Source organism: Mastigoproctus giganteus, chromosome 3 (assembly GCF_048544385.1).
Source record: "Mastigoproctus giganteus isolate SK-2022 chromosome 3, ASM4854438v1, whole genome shotgun sequence".
In the NCBI taxonomy this organism is placed as follows: domain Eukaryota; kingdom Metazoa; phylum Arthropoda; class Arachnida; order Uropygi; family Thelyphonidae; genus Mastigoproctus; species Mastigoproctus giganteus.
Genome location: NC_143577.1, coordinates 221,908,196 through 221,927,305, shown reverse-complemented (window position 1 = coordinate 221,927,305; position 19,110 = coordinate 221,908,196). Strand labels below are relative to the sequence as shown.

The window sequence follows — 19,110 nt, the reverse complement described above, 5'->3', positions numbered from 1 at the left end:
AGACAGAGGGTGGTAATCAATGGACACTGCTCATCATGGAGTCCCTCAGGGATCAGTGTTGGGTCCATTATTGTTTTCTGTATTTATAAATGATACTGATGATGGTATATCAAGCTTAATGTCCAAGTTTGCAGACGATACGAAGGTTGGCAGGGTTTTCAAGGACACTACTGACACTATGCTGCTGCAACAGGATCTGGAAAAGTTGAGCAGATGGGCTGTGAGATGGCAAATGAAGTTTAACATTGACAAATGTAAATACTACATATGGGAAACAGCAACCCCAGAGCAACGTATAAACTCTGTGGTACTACACTGACAGTAGTGGTAGAGAATGAAAAGGACCTGGGGTAATTGTGCAGGCAGATATGAAGTTCTCTGAGCAGTGCAGACTGGCTAAAAGAGTAGCTCATGGTGTATTGTCAATGATATACAGGAATTTTTCTAGCAGGGATAAGGAGGTGATTATTCCCTTGTATAAGGCAATGGTCAGGCCACACCTAGGGTACTGTATACAGGTCTGGAGGCCTCATTTCAAGAAGGATGTAGAGCTGCTGGAACAAGTACAGAGAAGGGCAACAAGATTAGTAAATGGAACAAAGGGGTGCTCTTACGAAGAAAGGCTTAAGTTTTGCAAATTACAGTGTCTGGAGACTACGCACCAGCGAGGTGATCTGATAGAGGTGTATAAAGCCTTGGATGGTTTGAGCATGCTCAATGCTGATGGGATTCTTCCTCTTGCTCAGAATAATCACCTGAGAGGGTATAAATTCAAATTGAGGAAAGACAGATGTAGGATAGACGTACGGAAATTTGCCTTTAGCCAGCGGGTAGTTGGTTTGTGGAACAGACTTCCATCCCTTGTCGTGGAAGTTGATAGCCTAAATAAATTTAAGGCTCAGCTGGACAGGTATTTCGAACGAACAGAGGGGTGAAGTGGAAGTGGGTTTTTTTTGGCTGATGCTGCATAAGCTTGCTTTCTTGTTTCCTTCCCTCAAATCATTTCTTCGGGGGACCCATTTCCCTGACAACGAGACACTCATTTCTGCAATAGAGTCATGGTTCAAAGACCAACATCACCACTTCTGCAAAAACGGTATTCATAGCCTGATCCATCAATGAGAAAAATGGGTAAATCTGCATGGTGGCTGTGTAGAGAAGGACTAAAACCTGTGCTAAGAATCAACAGGCTAGCACCTGTGCAGCTAGGTCAGGGTAATTTATTTCTTTTAAATACTTCACTCTAAGTGTCACATCATTTCATTTTCTTAAAACTTTCCTTCTGTTTTGTGATTTTGCCCAAAAAAATCCTACCTTGTCAAGAATTTTTGGCTAAGGTAAAGAAAGCTTGCACGAGAAGCTTGCAAAAGTTCGATTAAATTTACCAGTAAAAGTACTTTGCCGTAACGGCATTTGTATTGTTGCTTGCTCGTTAAACAGACGGTGGGTGTTATCAGTCTGGAGTAGAAGTTTAATCTCACAGGAGCTTGAAATCCTCCCGAAATGGGGGGGGGGATAACTTGACCTTTTTCCCCTTTAGAATCACTAATTGAATTAAGTAATTGAATCACAAACAGGGTCGTATTGGAAGTTCTGGTGTCATAAAAAATGTTCGTAACGTAGTTTCAACAGTAAACATTTTTGAAGTTTGCTGTGCTTCTCGTGTGGGCTTCCTTGCCTTCCCCCCCCCCTTAATAATTTATCCACTAGTCCACCAGCGATTCTAAAGAAAAAAGGTCAGGCTACCCCCTCCACTTTGGGAGGGTTTCAAATCTCCCATGGCATTCAATTTGTACTCCTGACCGATAACACCCACTGTCTGTTTACTGAGCGAGAAACAATACAAATGCCATTATGGCAAAGTACTTTTACCGTAAATTTAATGAACTTTTGCATGCTTCTCGTGCAGGCTTTCTTTACCTTCGCCAAATTTTTCTTCAAGTTTCTCATTATCAATTTACTTTTGTTTTAATAAAACAAAAGTTAATTGCAATGAGATTAATTTAGGCATAGTTGGAATTTTTTTTTACTCATAAATATAAAAATCCTGGATTGTTAGTCTTATGATACCACAATCAAATTAGTCGAGAGAATAACTTTTATTTGCCTTTAGCCAGCGGGTAGTTGGTTGGTGGAACAGACTTCCATTCCTTGTTGTGGAAGTCGATAGCCTAAATAAATTTAAGGACAGGTATTTTGAACGAACGGAGGGGTGAAGTGGAAGGGGTTTTTTTTTTTTTTTGGCTGATGCTGCATAAGCTTGCTTTCTTGCATCATATGCCTCTACTAATGCTAATATAAGTTTTTCACAATGTTTCTTGGGCAATAAGAAATGTGGAGAATGTTTACCTTTTGCTTGACTTAGAATCCTTTCTATGAAACATATGGAAAAAATCCTCTCATTACACTAGCATGCTTTGTCGCTTGCTTGATTGGTTGGTATACATAATTTATAATATTTCTTTATTAAAATGTTTAATACCATCAAATACAGTTTTCTTGGATATGTTCATATCCTCTTTTTTCATCCTTAATACAGACAGATGACAGTTCAACAATTTCTATACTTTTATAATGCTGATTGCTTGTGTATAGTGTGTACACAGTAAGGCATAAGACCATGGGTTTAAATATCATGCTATGATGCAACTCCTCCTACTACACAATTGGAATATTCCTAGCAGGTTGCCAGTGAGGTGTCCAACTAAAGTACCTCAAGATCATAATATGCAGTCAAGATTTTTGATGACTGCATACTATTATCTGATAACAGCTGACAGATAAGTTGTATTTCATGCATCTTCCTGTGTTATTAATATAATCAGAAAATGGTTATTATTCATAATTCATGTTTACTTAAACCAATAACAAAAAAATAAACTCCTGAAATTTCATATGAGCAAACTGAGAACAGTTCTATTCTGTGCATCCACCATACTTTTATAGTGAATGGATAGGTGAAATAACATTAGCAATTTGTAAAGGCATATGATACAAGAAAGCAAACTTATACAGCATCAGCCAAAAGAAAAAAAAAAAAAACCTTCTCATTTTACTCATCCACTCACTCCAAATGTTTGTCTAGTTCTGCCTTGAATCTATTTAAGCTATCAACTTCTACGACAACAGATGGAAGTTTGTTCCAGCAATCAACCACCCATTCGCTAAAAGCAAATTTCCACACATCTATCCTACAACTGTCTTTCCTCAATTTGAATTTATGCCCTCTCGGGCAATTATTCTGAGCAAGAGGGAGAATCCCATCAGCACTGAGCGTGCTCAAACCATTCAAGGCCTTATATACCTCAATCAGATCACCTTGCAGGTGCCTAGTCTCCAGACACTGTAATTTGCAAAACTTAAGCCTTTCTTCATAAAAGCAACCAGCAACCCTTTGTTCCATTCACTAATCTTGTTGCCCTTCTCTGTACTCATTCCAGCAGCTCTACAACCTTCTTAAAATGAGGCTTCCAGACCTGTATATAGTACTCAAGGTGTGACCTAACCATTGCCTTATAGAGGATAATCACCTCCTTATCCCTGATAGAAAAATTCCTGTATATCATTGACAAGACACCATGAGCTACTCTTGCAGACAGTTTGCACTGCTCAGAAAACTTCATATCTGACTGCACAATTACCTCCAGGTCCTTTTCATTCTCTACCACTGTCAGTGTAGTACCACACAGTTGATACATTACTCTGGGGTTACTACTTGCCATAAGCAGACTCTCAATTTACTGGGATCGAATTTAAAAAAAAAAATCAACCAGAAATAATAAAATTCAAGTAATAACTAGTTAGGTATAAACAGATGTTTTGCAAGTCATAAATAAGTGACAAGAAGCGGCATTATAAGTCATCATTGGGATATTATTATCTTCAACCCCCCACTGTCTTCACACCTGCAGCTAAAAAAAAAAAGAGAGACCAAATGTTTAGTTTGTTTTAGTGTGTCGCATCGCATCACTGGTTGTGTTCCGTTGCACCACTAAAGGACAAATTTTATTTTGTTATTTGTCAGGGATGTCATTTTTTTTTTTTTTTTTTTTTTTGTTAAGAAATCGCAAAAATGATGGGCAAATGCAAGAGTTGTGCTTTCAATTAAACAAAAATTGAAATTATTCAAAAGTTTGAAAATGGTGCATCCGTTAAATCTCTAATGAACCATTAAAATGTTGGTGACTAAACCATACGGGACATTGTAAAAAATAGAGGGAAGCTATTAGATTTAAAATCGACATCGTAAAAAATAAATGCGTGTCCAATATGCACTACTCGCATAATTCACACGTGAGTAGTGCATGGTAAGTTTTTCGTTTTTTATCTATCACCATACTTTTTACATAGGTTGCTGAACATTTTTCAATACAGTTAGTCCCCGACTTATGTAGCTTCAGACTTATTTATATTTTTTTTTATGTGACTGAAGATTTCAGTGAGGGGGACACACATTTCACTGTAATAAGGTAAAAACCCACAGAATTCCAGCTATCGGTATTATCTAAAATGCAATAAGATCGAGTTTGCTACCCATTTATAGTAGATTTTCATTAAAACAAAAAAGCCCAGTAACCCAGAAAGTGCAAATTGTTTTTATTTTTGATTTATGGCAGTGACCACCATAAATGTGCTTCAGTAAAATGAGAGCTGCTTTGGGGCAGTAATAGTGAGTTTGCCTTAACCCTGTGAAGTTCTTTTCAGAAAATTTAATTTTGACTGTTATCGTGGTGCCGACTAAGAGAATAAGTGATAGCACTACTAGTAAATCTACCAAGAAAAGGAAAGCGATCGTTTTGGATTAGAAAATTAAAATAATGATGTATGAAAATAGCCAAACATTAACAAGTCTTGCGTGGAATTCAGATTTGTCAGTAGTAACGGTGAACACAATAATAAAGTAGAAAGACAGAATATGAGAAGCAGTGAAGCGATCAGCACCAATGAAGTTAACAATAATAACTACGGCTACAAAATACAAATCAGTTTTTACAGTACAATAACATGCATTCCCCCCCCCCCCCCCCTTTTTATGTTTTCTTTTCTTATGTGCCACTCTGGCTACCACTATCCTCAGAGAAAGTTTTTAATTGAACTAATTAAAAATATATAACTATTTTTCTTCATTCTTCTGAGGATATTATGTGGTTTTTGTAATTTTCGCATATCAAGGATATATGCAATATTTTATTAGTCATTTCCGAGTTAGTTACATAAAACTCTACTTACGTAACAAGTCCTGGAACGTATCTCTTACGTATGTCGGAGACTTGCTGTATTTTTGGATTATCTGGGAACTTTTTTTTACCATATGTCCCGGAAAATCGAGAGTCTACTGTACTTTAAATTTGTCAATGTTAAACTTCAATTGCCACCTTTCAGCCCATCTGCTCAACTTTTCTAGATCCTATTGCAGCAGCTTACTGTCATTAGTGTCATTAACAACAATGCCGGCCTTTGTATCATCTGCAAACTTAGACATTAAGCCTGGTATACCATTATCAGTATCATTAATAAATACAGAAAACAACAACAGACCCAACAGCCAACCCTGGGAGACTCCATTAATAACATTAGTCCACGAAGATCAGTATCCATTGATTACCACTCTCTGCCTTCTTCCACTCAACCATTCCTTTATCCATAGCAGCAATTTGCCACCAATGCCGCTGCTCCAATTTGTGCAGCAGTCTTCCATGTGCAACAGTATCAAAAGCCTTTCTAAGATCTAAATATACGATTACAAAATTATTTTTTGCATCCAGTTCCTTTGTGACCATATCATAGTATCCAATCAAATTCTTCCCTTTACAAGACAAGACCTCCCTTTAACAAACCCATGCTGTGTCCCAGCTATAACTGAAGAATAGTCTAGATGATCCTGCAGTGCTTCTTTAACCGGTACCTCCATTAATTTCCCTGGAACACAAGTTAAACTTACAGGTCTGTAATTCCTTGTTTTACCCTTTGATCCTCCTTTGTGAATTTGCGCATCTCCAGTCCATCGGTACCTCCCCTGAGTCCATGAAAGTGCTCATGATTATGGCTAAGGATTTGCTTACTTCCTTTGCTGCCTCCTTTAATATAACTGGATAGATCACATCCACCCCAGGTGTCTTTCTTAAGTTTATCTTAAACAATTTCTCCTCCACTTTTCTCTCAGTTATTACAAAATCATCTAGCTCACTGCCAGAATTTAATTCACCTCTGGCATTCCCCTCCATGAATAACTCCTCGTATGTGAACGTAGATGCAAAATAGTCATTTAGTTTGTTAGCTACCTGAGCAGCATCATCAACAGTTGAACCATCGATATCAAGTCGACCAATCTGTTTCATCCCCTTCCATCTAGAGTTTACATAAGTAAAGACCTCTTTGCTGTTTTTCTTTGCATCCTTTGTCAAAGATTTCTCGTAGTCCACCTTGGCCTGCCTAACCTCCTTTGTGACTTGATTACAGACGAGCTTATATCTATCACACACTTCCATGTCACCTGTTAATTTTTATGTATCCCATGCATTTTTCTTCTCTGCCACATGTCTCATTAGTTCATCTCACATCCATTTAAGCCTAAACCTTGAATAATATTTCTTAATTGGAATGAAAAGCCTAGTAGCTTCCAAGATTAATTCTTTGAATGCTTTCCATTTTGATTTTGCTGTTGGTAACATCATCAGTTGGTCCCACCGTATAGAATTTAAATACTGTCTAAGACCACCGTAGTCACCTTTACAAAAGCAAAAACCCTTCCCTTTACTCCTGATGGTAGTTACCTCTTTGAGTAAATTCCACTTCAGCACACTGTGATCACTGCCACCTAGTGGTTCATTTATCTGCAGATTTAATGCATGAAGAATCACTACTGATAATCAGATCAAGAGTATTACTCCCTCTGGTTGCCTCCCGAACATACTGCTGTAGAAAACAATCATCCAATAAATCCATGAAAGCCTTGCTAGTGTGTGATTGACCAACCCACAAATTCCAGTCAATATCTGGGAAATTAAAATCTCCCATTATAAGACACTGATTTACTGGCCCACTATTTCTCTGTACAGTTGTTTATTATACTCATCCGAGTCATTAGGCCTATACACTCTCCTACTCTTGATTTTGCTTTGCCAGTGCTTATGTCACACCAAACTGACTCGACACTGCTTTGTCCACTCATGTCGACTGGCTGTACTTCCTTGGATTTTATGCATTTCTTAACTAATAGCATAATCCCTCCTCCCTTTCTATCCTCTCTATCCTTCCTGTACACAATGTACTCCCCAAATTCCATTTCTGCATTCCTTATATCTGTGTGACACCATGTCTCTGATATCCCATTATATCTGCAACAATATCTGCCTTTGATGTTTTGAGCAATACTTCAAACTCATGAAATTTATTTACCAAACTCCTAGCATTGGTTTACAGGCAAATATACATGCAACTGTTCCTATTCTTAGCTATCCTAAAACAGCCCATGTATTTACTTGTTCTGCAGTGACTCCCAGCAGTCTCCGAATCCCCTGAACCTTGTTTTCCAGGGTGCTACTCATTCCAATAGAAGCAGTGTAAGAATCACTTTCGCCTCTGCCAGTGGCTACTGTTAATCTAGGAGGGTGGGTTTTTTTTTTTTTTTTTGTTGATGCTGTATAAGCTTGTTTCCTTGCATTATATGCCACTACTAATGCTGCTGCCCATTATAGGGGACCCTAGGATGCACTGCATCCACTGCACTCCCCCTTCCCTTTATCTCTTAAAATATTTTTCTTCTTTAAGTAATTGTTATGAATTATTAGGCTTTCTTTTATATTTTACAGCAGTGTCTAGCAGATATTTTTAATACTTTATTTTCTTTTCTCCACAGGTGCTGATATAACAAGATATGATGGTATTTACACTGCTTACTTTGGAAATTTTGATAAAGAAGGTCAATATACTGTAAGGGTTGAGGCAAGCAGTGATGAAACAACCACAATCCGTAACCAATCACAAGGATCTGATTTAATTCCTATCCCAACAGTCCAAGATATCAAAAGTAAGTGGCTAATAATTTTGAATTCAGGATAGCAAAGGAACATTTGTAGAATGCTAAAGTAATTCTGTATATTTCTATATGTACTTATGATTTAATTTATTCCTGCATTTTGTAAGGAAATGCAAACTGAACATATTCATTTTTTTCAGTGAACGGAATTGAACATACTAAACATTTTTTAGGCAAACATATCTTTTGTTGTTATTTTTGGATATTATAAATTTAAGAAGGTACTTCATACAAAAGTAAATGATAGCAAATTAATATAATTTATGTTTGTTTAATTTTGTATAATTTAAATTTTCATTTAATTAAACAGATTTAACCTATTTGTAATACTGATAACATATTTAAATATGAACAAATCATGTAAGGAAATTTACTAAACTTTGATAAAGAATAACACTCACTCTGTGTTATATTTAAACTATCCCTCTACACAAATGCGATACAGAGAAAACAAGAAAATGATTTAGGCTCTGTGATATAGTCCTTTATCACTACACTAACCATTAGGTTTTTGATGAAAGGATGGAATGCACAGAGTGAAATGTTTGTTTGCTTTCTGTACAGTTCAAGTGATGGTAAAATTTAATGTACAGTAAGTGTACATATTATTTATATAACATAAGTCAAAAAAGCAAAAATAGAAAGTGACAATTATATCGCACATTCTTTCGCAGATATTTTAGGAAAATTTGCTGAGAAAGGTTTCCTGAATTTTTGCATAAGCCATACATTTTGTTACCAACACAACACTGGCATCCTCCACTTAATGCTCTTAATTGGGGCCATAAAAACAGTGCTTACCGAACCCACATGAAGTGTGGAGATCTATACACAGGAAATAACGTAAATAATTATAACTGGTTGGAGTGACCAGAAATGCTGGTCAGTTCAACCAGTTATAATGAGTTTAAGGCAGCATTTTTCTAGATAACAATATTAAATGCAGCTGAAACATTTAAATCTTTAGATATAAAGTTTAAATACATAAATTATGCAATAAATCATAAATACTTTGTATATGTTCAAAAATGCAATAAAACTTACCTTAAAGTTAGAATATGTTTACATTATTTACAATAACAACTTGCAATACTATAAATTTTCAGACTGCTCCAAATCACTAAGTGTGGCTCAAAAACATGAAGATGGACAGGAATATGAACTCCCTTAGAGGTCAAGAAAATCTCTAATTACATCCGCGTCCATTGGTTGTAGGTAATACTGGGAAGCACTGAATGACTTTTACATTAGCTAAATTTATCAATAGAAGTGGGATGTCCTGCTGTATTGTTCAATACCAAAGGAGCTTAATTGGAAATGTTACTGTTTGATAATACTTTTCAACTGCTAGACAAAAATAATCTGAAAACTATCTTTGGAAAAGACTTCTAGTGACTCAAACCTCCTTAATAGATTCTTATGATTGGCAACCTCAATTTTGATAAATCTCTTAAAAGCCCTGTTATTTTTGAAAGGTAGATTAACAGGAGCTTTAACATTGTTAAAGTTGCCAACAGCATTCCCAAGTGGCATCACTATTAATCTGTCTTTAAACATTGAATCCAGGAATGTATTTTTCGTTTGTTTGTTATTTGGAGCAATATGGCCTTAGCAACTAAGGCCATATTGCTCCGAGGATATGCGGCGGTCATTCCCTATCCTTTCCGCATCCTCCATATTTGGTAGTCATGGGCTCGAACCCCAGTCTAATCAAGAAGCGTGTGCTACGCACTGCTGCTCCTGCCCACCTGGCTACAGAGGCACCAAAGTATGTATTTTTCGTCTCTGAAAATAAAACCTCTTTGACATTTTCTTCCAAGATAGCCATTCATCAACATTAAACACCTGTCACAGGGTATTGCCTCATCCTTCTTATTCTTTGGTTACATCTAAAATGCCTCAACTTTTTAGCACTTGCTACTTCCCCTGGGTGGAAATATTAGGCAAGTTACAATGCTTATAAAACCAGCCTTTACTGCCACTGAAGGTTTAAAATTGGACCATTCCAGCAATTTTTTTTCTTCAAATCTTCATATAACTAATTCTCTTGATTTATCATAGAATTTAAAGGGAATTTTACACCATATTATCCTCTGTAAACAAATTTAACAATCTTTCAATTTCTATCATGATTGCAGATACATCTAGATTAATTTAATTTCAGTGCATTTAAATGAGTTGTTACCTTGCCACATTCCATGTTTTTTTTTTCTTGTTGTTTATTATGATGGTGAATCAATCCTGCTAAATCAACCATTTTGCACAGGTCAGTCTGGCACCCTCCCAAATCCACGTCTTGTAGAATGTCCAGTTTAACTTCTAAACACAAGCTTTTCCATTTGCTGACTCACTTTATCATTTTGAAACTATTTTAAAAATAGAGAAGTTCAAACTACATGCATAATAAACTAAAATCAGTCACACAGACAAAAATGTACATAAACAGTGCATAAACCAAACCAGATGCTGACTAGAAACCAAAACTATGCTGAAAATGGCATTAGTGATACCACTGCATAGTATGCAGCTAAAAACAACTCCCTGTCAGGCATATGGCAGTTCCAAAAAAGAAACTTTAAAAACAACACTTCAGTAAGCTTCAGGTAATAAGAACTCTTAAGTAGGCACTCCCTTTCCCTTAATACCACCAGGAAGGTGGCTGTATAAAGTGTTATAAAAATTCTTGTAATATGCAAGAAATGGTGTATGCGATTACTTTAATATATTTTCCACTTATAGCATTGAATAACTAGCATTTCACACAGCTGTGGACACAGGAAACTTGGGCCAGTACAAACAGCTACAGAAAATTAACACAAAGATGACTCATAGATGGTAGGATAATAAACAGATAGCTTTCAAAGTGTCATAAATTAGGAAAGCATCATAAATCATAAATTTTCCTTGTTATAAATTGGAACTGCTTTGTAGTATTTCCAGTTTATCCAGAAATTCATTCATTTTCTTTTTAATTATAGTTTCACTTAAAAGTCAATTTTTAATAGTGAAATCAAAGAGCATACCTATTAGGCATGCACTGTGAATTACAGTGACTGAAAAAAAATCAGATTGAAGAGCATTCAAATTTTTATTTTTTTTCAACAGAACCCCTCAGGTATCCAACAGCTGCTAAGAGGTAACTTCTCCCACGGCATCTGGAGTGAACAATGCTATTCTGGAAACAGAACTCTGGAAGAAGGTTTCAAAAATACAGAGTGACATGGCAAATAAGCATTGAGTAAACAATGCTATTGCATGGGGACAACTGTATTTTAGTATAAAGACATTAAATTTAGAAAAAAGAATCTTAAACAACTAGTTAAAGATGCAAAGGTATAAAAGATCTGAGACTGGAAGTAGCCATCATCCTGTACAGTGCAATTAAAAATGATCATTAATCCCAAAAATAAGAGAAGTGTTAAAACAAGAAAAATTGAGTTCTTAGGATTTTCTAACAACCATTAAATATACAACCCTTCTTGCTCAAAGGTTAGATAGCATTCCTAATGCTAACATGATTTTAGATGAAGAATGGCAAAAATTTAAGAGAACTTTAGTGGAAACTGCAAGGGTTAAGGTCTATAAAGACAGGAAATTCAGAACATCATGGTAGACCCAAGAAGTTAAAGAAAAGAAAAAATTAAGAAATTTTTTGCAAATAAAACTAATAAATCGTTATTTGCATATAGAGAAAAAAGTGTCTGAGGACTAAAATATTTGTGAGAGGCTAAAGAAAGATCTTGGGAAGAGTTTGGAAAAGATATGGAAAACAAATATCAAGAGGATGGAAATATGTTTAGTTAAAAATCTCAGAAGAGGAAGGAAAACTCAAAAGGAAATCAAAAAATGACAGAGGTGATATTAGAACAGGGGGATTTTTAGAGGTATGTAGTGAATATAAGTACTTTGAACTGCTAAATGAAGGGGCTGAATACATTGAAGAAGAGGAAAAGAGTGAAATGTGGTAAATTTTAGATGCTGTATCTGGTATAGAAAATATCAATTATGGAAAAGTCACACACACAGATGAAATTAGTATTCCAGGGAAACGGGGAAATATATTGTGCATTCCCCCTGTTGGGGGACTCACAGAACAAGCAAATACATGGACAAGTCCATGTGCTAAGATAACTAAGAGTATGAACAGGTGCATGTATACTAATGCTAGGAGCATAGTAAATAAATTTGATGAATTTGAAGTACTGATTAAGGCACCTAATGCAAAATTGTAGGGATATCAGATCCATGATATCACTCAGACATAAGGGATGCAGAAGTTGAATATGGGGAATACAATGTGTATAGAAAGGACATAGTATATAGTGTTTACTGTCTTGCAGCACTGGAGATCCCCCCCCCCTCAACTCTGTGTAGTTTACTCTATGTAAATAAATTTATATAGAATATACTACTCGGTACAAACAGTTGCAGTACAAACCCTGTAAAGGCCAGAGATAGTGTGAGTAACTGTGTAGTATTCATCTGGCCACTTAGCCACAGGGCCCCAGAAACTTATCAGCAGCAATTCTTCTTGCATTATGAACCTGCAAGTAAAAGAACTACTAGGTGGGAATGATCACAGTTTATCGATATGGGATTTACTTAAAGACATAACTACCATCAGGGGTAAAAGGAAGGGGTTTTTGCTTTTGAAAATGTGACTACACTGGCCTGAGACAGTTTTTAAATTCCATACAGTGGGATCAACAGATTGTGTTACCAACAGAGAATAATGGTGGAGAGAATAATGGAGTCACTGGTTAAAGAAGTAATGCAAGTCCATCTAAACAGGAATACAATTACAGGAACTCCCCGACTTACGTAAGGGTTGCGTTCCGCAGAATGTTACGTAGGTCGGAATTTTCCCCCATGCTTATGCAGCACTTGCAACTGTGCTCACTGAATTGATTTAATTTTTTGATTCAGTTTCAATAAATATGTAAATATAATTATTTATTGTATTTATTCAATTTTTTATCTCATGTGCAGGAAAAATTACAAAAGTGGGCAGTTAAAAAATTTCAAAATTATAAAATTACAAAAAAAAAAAAAGGAGGAGATAAACAACATTGATAAGTTTTACCTCTCGAGCATTATTGCCAAAATCAACGTCTTCAGCTGATAAGTACGCTGCTGCGGAAGTTGAGGGCTGTGGAGCTTTAGAAGGGGTCAGCTGCTCAACCTTACGAAAGAACATATTAATGGATGATTGGAAGGTGGCTTTTTTCTTTTCATCATAGATTTCTTTGTAGCAAGCAAGCATATCATTCACCCCTCTGTTAACTTTTAAGAATCGTTCGCTGTCAGGATCCATCTCCTCAAACCTTGCCATTGCTGATGCAATTTCACAAAATGCCATTGCCATCTCTCTGGTGATGAAGCGTCTTGCTCCTCATTTGGTTCATCTTGAGCTTCGTCAGCATTTTCTTCTTCCATTATTGCTACCTGCAAGTCAGTAAGTTCTTCATTAGATAATTCCTTCTCTTCTTCCTCTATTAACTCCTCCATGTCTTTGGCATCAACCTCCAACCGAAGTAGCTCTGCAACCTTTACAATCTTATCTGTAACCTCTTCATATGATTCGTCTTTTTCAAATCCTTTGAAGCCTTTTACATGCCGTGGGCATATTTTCTTCCATGTGCCATTTAAACAACTTTTAGTAATTTCTGTTCAGGCCTTATTAATGTTTAAGATGGCGTGGTAAATATTGTAAGATTTCCAAGTCTCTTAACGTAAAATTTTTTTCATCATCTACTGCAGACAATGCCTGAGCAAATGTTGTGCATAAATAGTATGCTTTTAAATTCGAAATAACACCTTGATCCATAGGTTGGATGAGTGAAGTAGTGTTTCGTGATGGAAATATGATTCTCACATTTGAATTGAAATCATCTAGATGCATAGGATATCCAGGAGCATTATCTAATAGAAGCAAATTCTTGAAGAGAACGGCATTGTCATTACAATATTTTTCAATCTGGGGAATGAAACAGCATTTAACCCAATCCTCAAAGAGAGATATTGTTATCCATGCTCTCTGGTTCGATCGGAAATACATGGGTAGGGTGGCTTTATTGATGCCCTTAAATGCACGAGGATTTCCAGAATGGTACACAAGCAGTGGTTTTAATCTGTAACCTCCTGCTGAATCAGCCCCAAGCAAGAGTGTGGCCCTGTCTTTTGGCATCTTGAAACCTGGCATTGTATTTGCCTCTTTGGCAATATATGTTTGATCCCACATTTTTTTCCAATACAAAGCAGTCTCGTCAACATTAAAAATTTGCTGCATTAAATAGCTGCCTTCATCAATAATTTTTTCCAACACATCACAAAATTTCTCTGCAGCTGCAGAATCGGCACTGGCAACTTCACCACATACTTTAACGTTGTGGAAAACAGCGCGATGCTTGAACCTATTAAACCCCCCATTATTTGCCCCGAACTTGGGTTGGGGATTTTTTTTTTTTTTTTTTTATGAAAACCCCAAACACGAAAGGTATCAAAACCTATAGTACTTAGTACCGCGCATGGGTTGAAGGAGAAGTATGGGGGAGGGAGATGCCGGAAACTTTGCTCTAGAGACTAAACATGGGTTTCACCACTTCGCCGTACTTATCCTTAATATCTTTATAAATACTCGTTGCTTTTGCTTGAATGGTCTTAGACTCAGGGGCACTCGCTTCTCAATCTGATTTTCCATCCTTAATATTAACATCTGTTCCATCTTCAATATAGCACCTGAACGCTGTTTTGTGATCACTGTTGATCTTAAGTGCATTGATCCTTTGACATGTTCTTTTACACGTGCACTATCTTTTAAAATAGCATTCACTAGAGATCTAATTCCCGTGCAATAGATGACAAACTTTGTCCTGCTTCTTACTTAATCATTTTCATCTTTGTTTCTAAATCAATTTTGTTTCGTTTTGTGGCACTACCACCACTTGCACTTTTCTTTGGTTGCTTTCCCTTCATTATTGTAATACATAAATAGGATTGAAGAGAAGTTTCTGAAAATTTGTTTATTATATGACTGAAGATTTCGGTGAAGGGGAACACGTTTCACCATAATAGCATAAAAACCCATACAATTTCAGTTATCGGTATTATCGCAAATGCAATAAGATCGAGTTGACTACCCATTTATAATTAGATGCACTAACAGAAAAGCCCAATAAACCAAAAAGTGCAAATTGTTTCTATTATTTTATGGTCGTGACCTCCAGATATGTGCTTTAGAAAAATATCACAAAGGCATTCAAAATTGATTCTTATAATGAGAACATATGATAATGATGAAAGGATAGTATTGCAATTTCCATTATAAATATGACCTTTTAGAGAGATAAATAGCTTAGTAATACAGTAATACCCCGACTTACGCTACCCCGACTTACGCTACCCCGACTTACGCGAACTCGGAGTTACGCGGTTCTTGATTTTTTCATTTGGCAACGCTGCCGCCCACTATCTTCAAGGTCGTTTTTCTTATGTTATCGATATACGGTGCGACGGCGGAGAATGAGAGCGAAAGATGAACAAAATTCAACTTTGCTGCTTTTATGTTTTTTATATCAGTGAAGGGGAAACACATTTCACCATAATAACGTAAAAACCAACACAATTCCAGCTATCGGTATAATCGCAAATGCAATTAGATCGACTTTACTACCAGTTTATAACAGATTTCACTAGCAGAAACGCAACTGGATTTTTTATTGTTTTATGGTAGTAACCCCTAGAAATGTGAGGTGTTAATAGTGTATCTCTGCCTTTATGGTGTTGTTTATTCAGTTGCTACATGCGCGCAGCTTTGTTTATGCGTATCAAGCGTGCCTCCTCGTTTTGTAATTGTGCTTTATTCCCTAAAAATGAGTAAAATACTTAATTAAAAGGTGTGAAAAGGAAGCGTCCTGGTGAAGACACTGCAGATTCAGAGAGAAAAAGAAAAGCAATTATCGATAAACAGAGGCGGACTGGGTCAAAAATTCTTACCCGGGAAAATTTATAGTGGCCTCATACTATGGTTTATGGCCAAAATCACACTGGCCCACCGGGGTTTCCCCGGTAAGGCTTATGGCCAGTCCGCCTCTGTCGATAGAGAAAAAATATGAAATTGTGAAACGCTTTGAGCGAAATGAAAGACCATGTGATACTGCACGTGCTACAGGCCTAAATGAAGCAACGGCGAAAAGCACATGACAATTGCAAACTTGACAGGTTGAAAATTGAAAAGGGCTCACTTGTAAAGGGCTTAAAAATTTTAGAAAACAGACTCCAACGAAGAACGCGTTATAGCTACAAAGCAAGGAATAAAAAAATTATTAGTTTGCTACGAAGAAATTCTGCGTGAAAAAAAGAACGCGCTGTGTCGTCAGACGAATTTGTTAGATTTTATGAAGCCATCGACATCGAAATAACTTTTTAACGTAAGTCATTTGTTTTTTTTAATACATATTTTGTATTAATATGTATAAAGAACTGCAATTTTATTAATATTTTTCTTCTAAACTAGGTGTTTTTGTTAGTCCTTGGTCCCAATTAAGCAAAATTTATATGTATTTATATGCAAAGTTGTACCCCGACTTACGCGAATTCGACTTACGCGATTTTCGTCGGACCCACCTATCGCGTAACTTCGGGGTATTACTGTATAGCGAAATTTTCAACTTCCAAGGACTTGGAATGAATTACAAAAAAAAAAAAAAGTGTTATTGGGTTCACATTACGATCTTTTCACGATACCTCTATTTATTCCTACGGGATGCAAAATACGTTTCCACGATTTTTTTAAGTTTGCACCAGCCAGCAAAAACTTACGTAAAGTCGAATTTCCGTAAGTCGGGGAGTTCCTGTATACTGCAGTCACAGCATGGATTTGTTAAGGGACAGTCTTGTCTGACCAATCTGATTTGATGCTATGATGCAGTAACAAAAGAACTGATGTGAAAAGTGTTTTCATATCATAACTAAATTTTAGGAAGGCTTTTGATACTGTTGCACATAAAAGGTTGTACAAACTGGAGCAATGTAGCATTAAGGGCAAGTTACTGCTATGGATAAAATTCCATATACTCTCACATGATTCATGATTTTTTCTCAACGTGACCTCAACTTCAATATGATCATATGTGTTTTAAGATATCATCAACCTTAGTACCTGGCAGGTGTACCCTGATCCTGTTTTACATAATATGTTTGCTGTTTTTCTGATACTTGGTTCACTCAAAATTACATCTTGTGAAACCAAATCCTACAGCTCCTGTGTTCCCTGCCTTCAGCCAGGTACATGAGAGATGGCTCCAGTATTGAGTTGGGACACCCAAGTCCCTGATGACTCATCATTTTAACTTTTCCAGGGCATTAACTATTTATTTAAGCAGTCAGTCATATCCAAAACATTTCAGAGTTTATGCTTAATTTCTCTGGTCTCTCTATACTAGGGCACACTGGAATCACCTATGGCCCTATTGTAACTGTTTAGTGATGGTTTTGAATATGTATCACATTCAATACAACAATGAAGACTGATGAAAATAACTTTCAGCAAGTCTTCGATCAGTGCATCCTGAGTCGGAGTATTGCCAGATCTAGTTTTCAGCATAATTACATATAAATTTGTAATTAAAAATTACAAAATATTCCATTTTGATGAGATATACTAAATAAAACATTTTCTGGTATGATGAAGTACTTCTTAAAATATCCTAATTTATAATTTTATACAGAGCAATAACACTAACCAGAAACTCCCACTACTGATTATTGCAGTTTAATGTTTATTACTTTGATTTAATACAAGGAGGTTCAAAAGAATTGTATTCATTCAGAAGTAGTTGTGATAGAAAAATGAAATTTATATTGTTTGATACCTTTAAATCTCTATAGCAACTATACAAATTTGGTTTTGATCTGACAATTGTGTTTTTTTTTTTTTTTTTTTTTTTTGCAGCACTGAATGAAGTGAGGTGTCACAACGGATAAAGTGGAATACAGATTAATGATTCAGTTCCTCTTTCTGCAAGGGAAAACATCCAAAACAATCCACAAATAAATAGTCACTGTTTATGGAGAAGACTGTCCAGGTTACAATGCTGTTGCACACTGGTATAAACAATTCAAATGTGGAAGAACCTCAGTGCATGATGAAGAAATCCGAGGGTGCCCAGCAACTGTTCTAACAGAAGAGTATTGAAAAAAATTGAGGCAATTATCCTACAGGATCACTGTATTAGGAACAGAGAACTAGCTGTGGGACTCCAAATTAGTGTAGAGTAGGGTCTGTGGAGAAAATCATCCAACAACAGTTGCATATGAGTAAAGTGTCTGCTGGATGGGCTCCCTGACTTCTGACTCATTACCAGAAGGAAAGAGCACAACGTGCACATGAAATTATTATTATTATTATTATTATTAGCCACATGGTGCAAGGAAGCCTGAGGCTTATGCTGCACTAGCAAAAAAAAAATTCCCAAGTTATCCTGAGAGAGAGAGAGAGAGAGAGAGAGAGAGAGAGAGAGTAGAAAGTAATCACCAAGAAAGAGAAGAATGATGATATCCAGCTCAGGACCCTGGGTGTGCCAAGCCCATACTCACCAGATGTGAGTCCCTGGAGTATGTTGTTGATGTGCTAGGAAAAACTGAAGTATTGACGCATCCTGCTTGTTCTTCTGACCCTGCACCCTCAGATTTCTTCCTCTTCCCTGTACTGAAGTCTTTTTTTTCTTGGATAATGCTTTGCTGCTGATAATGAGGTGATTTCTGCTGCTTAGTAGTAGTAGTAGTAGTAGTGGCATGTGATGCAAGAAAGCAAGTGTATGAGCTTATGCAGCATCAGCCAAAAAAAAAAAAAAAAAAAATCACACCATTCCCTCCAAATGCATGTCCAGTTCCTCCTTATATTTATTCAAACTATCAACTTCCACAACGACAGATGGAAGTTTGTTCCAGCAATTAACCACCCGCTGGCTAAAGGCAAATTTCCGTACATCTAATCTACATCTGTCTTTTCTTAATTTGAATTTATGCCCCCTTAGGTTCGTAATCTGAACAAGTGGAAGGATCCCATCAGA

The 19,110-nt window shown here is 36.4% G+C and overlaps 1 protein-coding gene across 1 annotated transcript in view; it reads left to right on the top strand.

Annotated features, from left to right (window-relative positions):
• LOC150088768 (calcium-activated chloride channel regulator 1-like) overlaps positions 1 to 19,110 on the top strand; it is a 179,671-nt gene that overhangs the window by 141,418 nt on the left and 19,143 nt on the right. Inside the window, exon 12 of the mRNA XM_090370317.1 lies at positions 7,859 to 8,029. Within this exon, the coding sequence (XP_090226443.1) occupies positions 7,859 to 8,029 (171 nt within the window). The remainder of the gene's footprint in view (positions 1 to 7,858; positions 8,030 to 19,110) is intronic.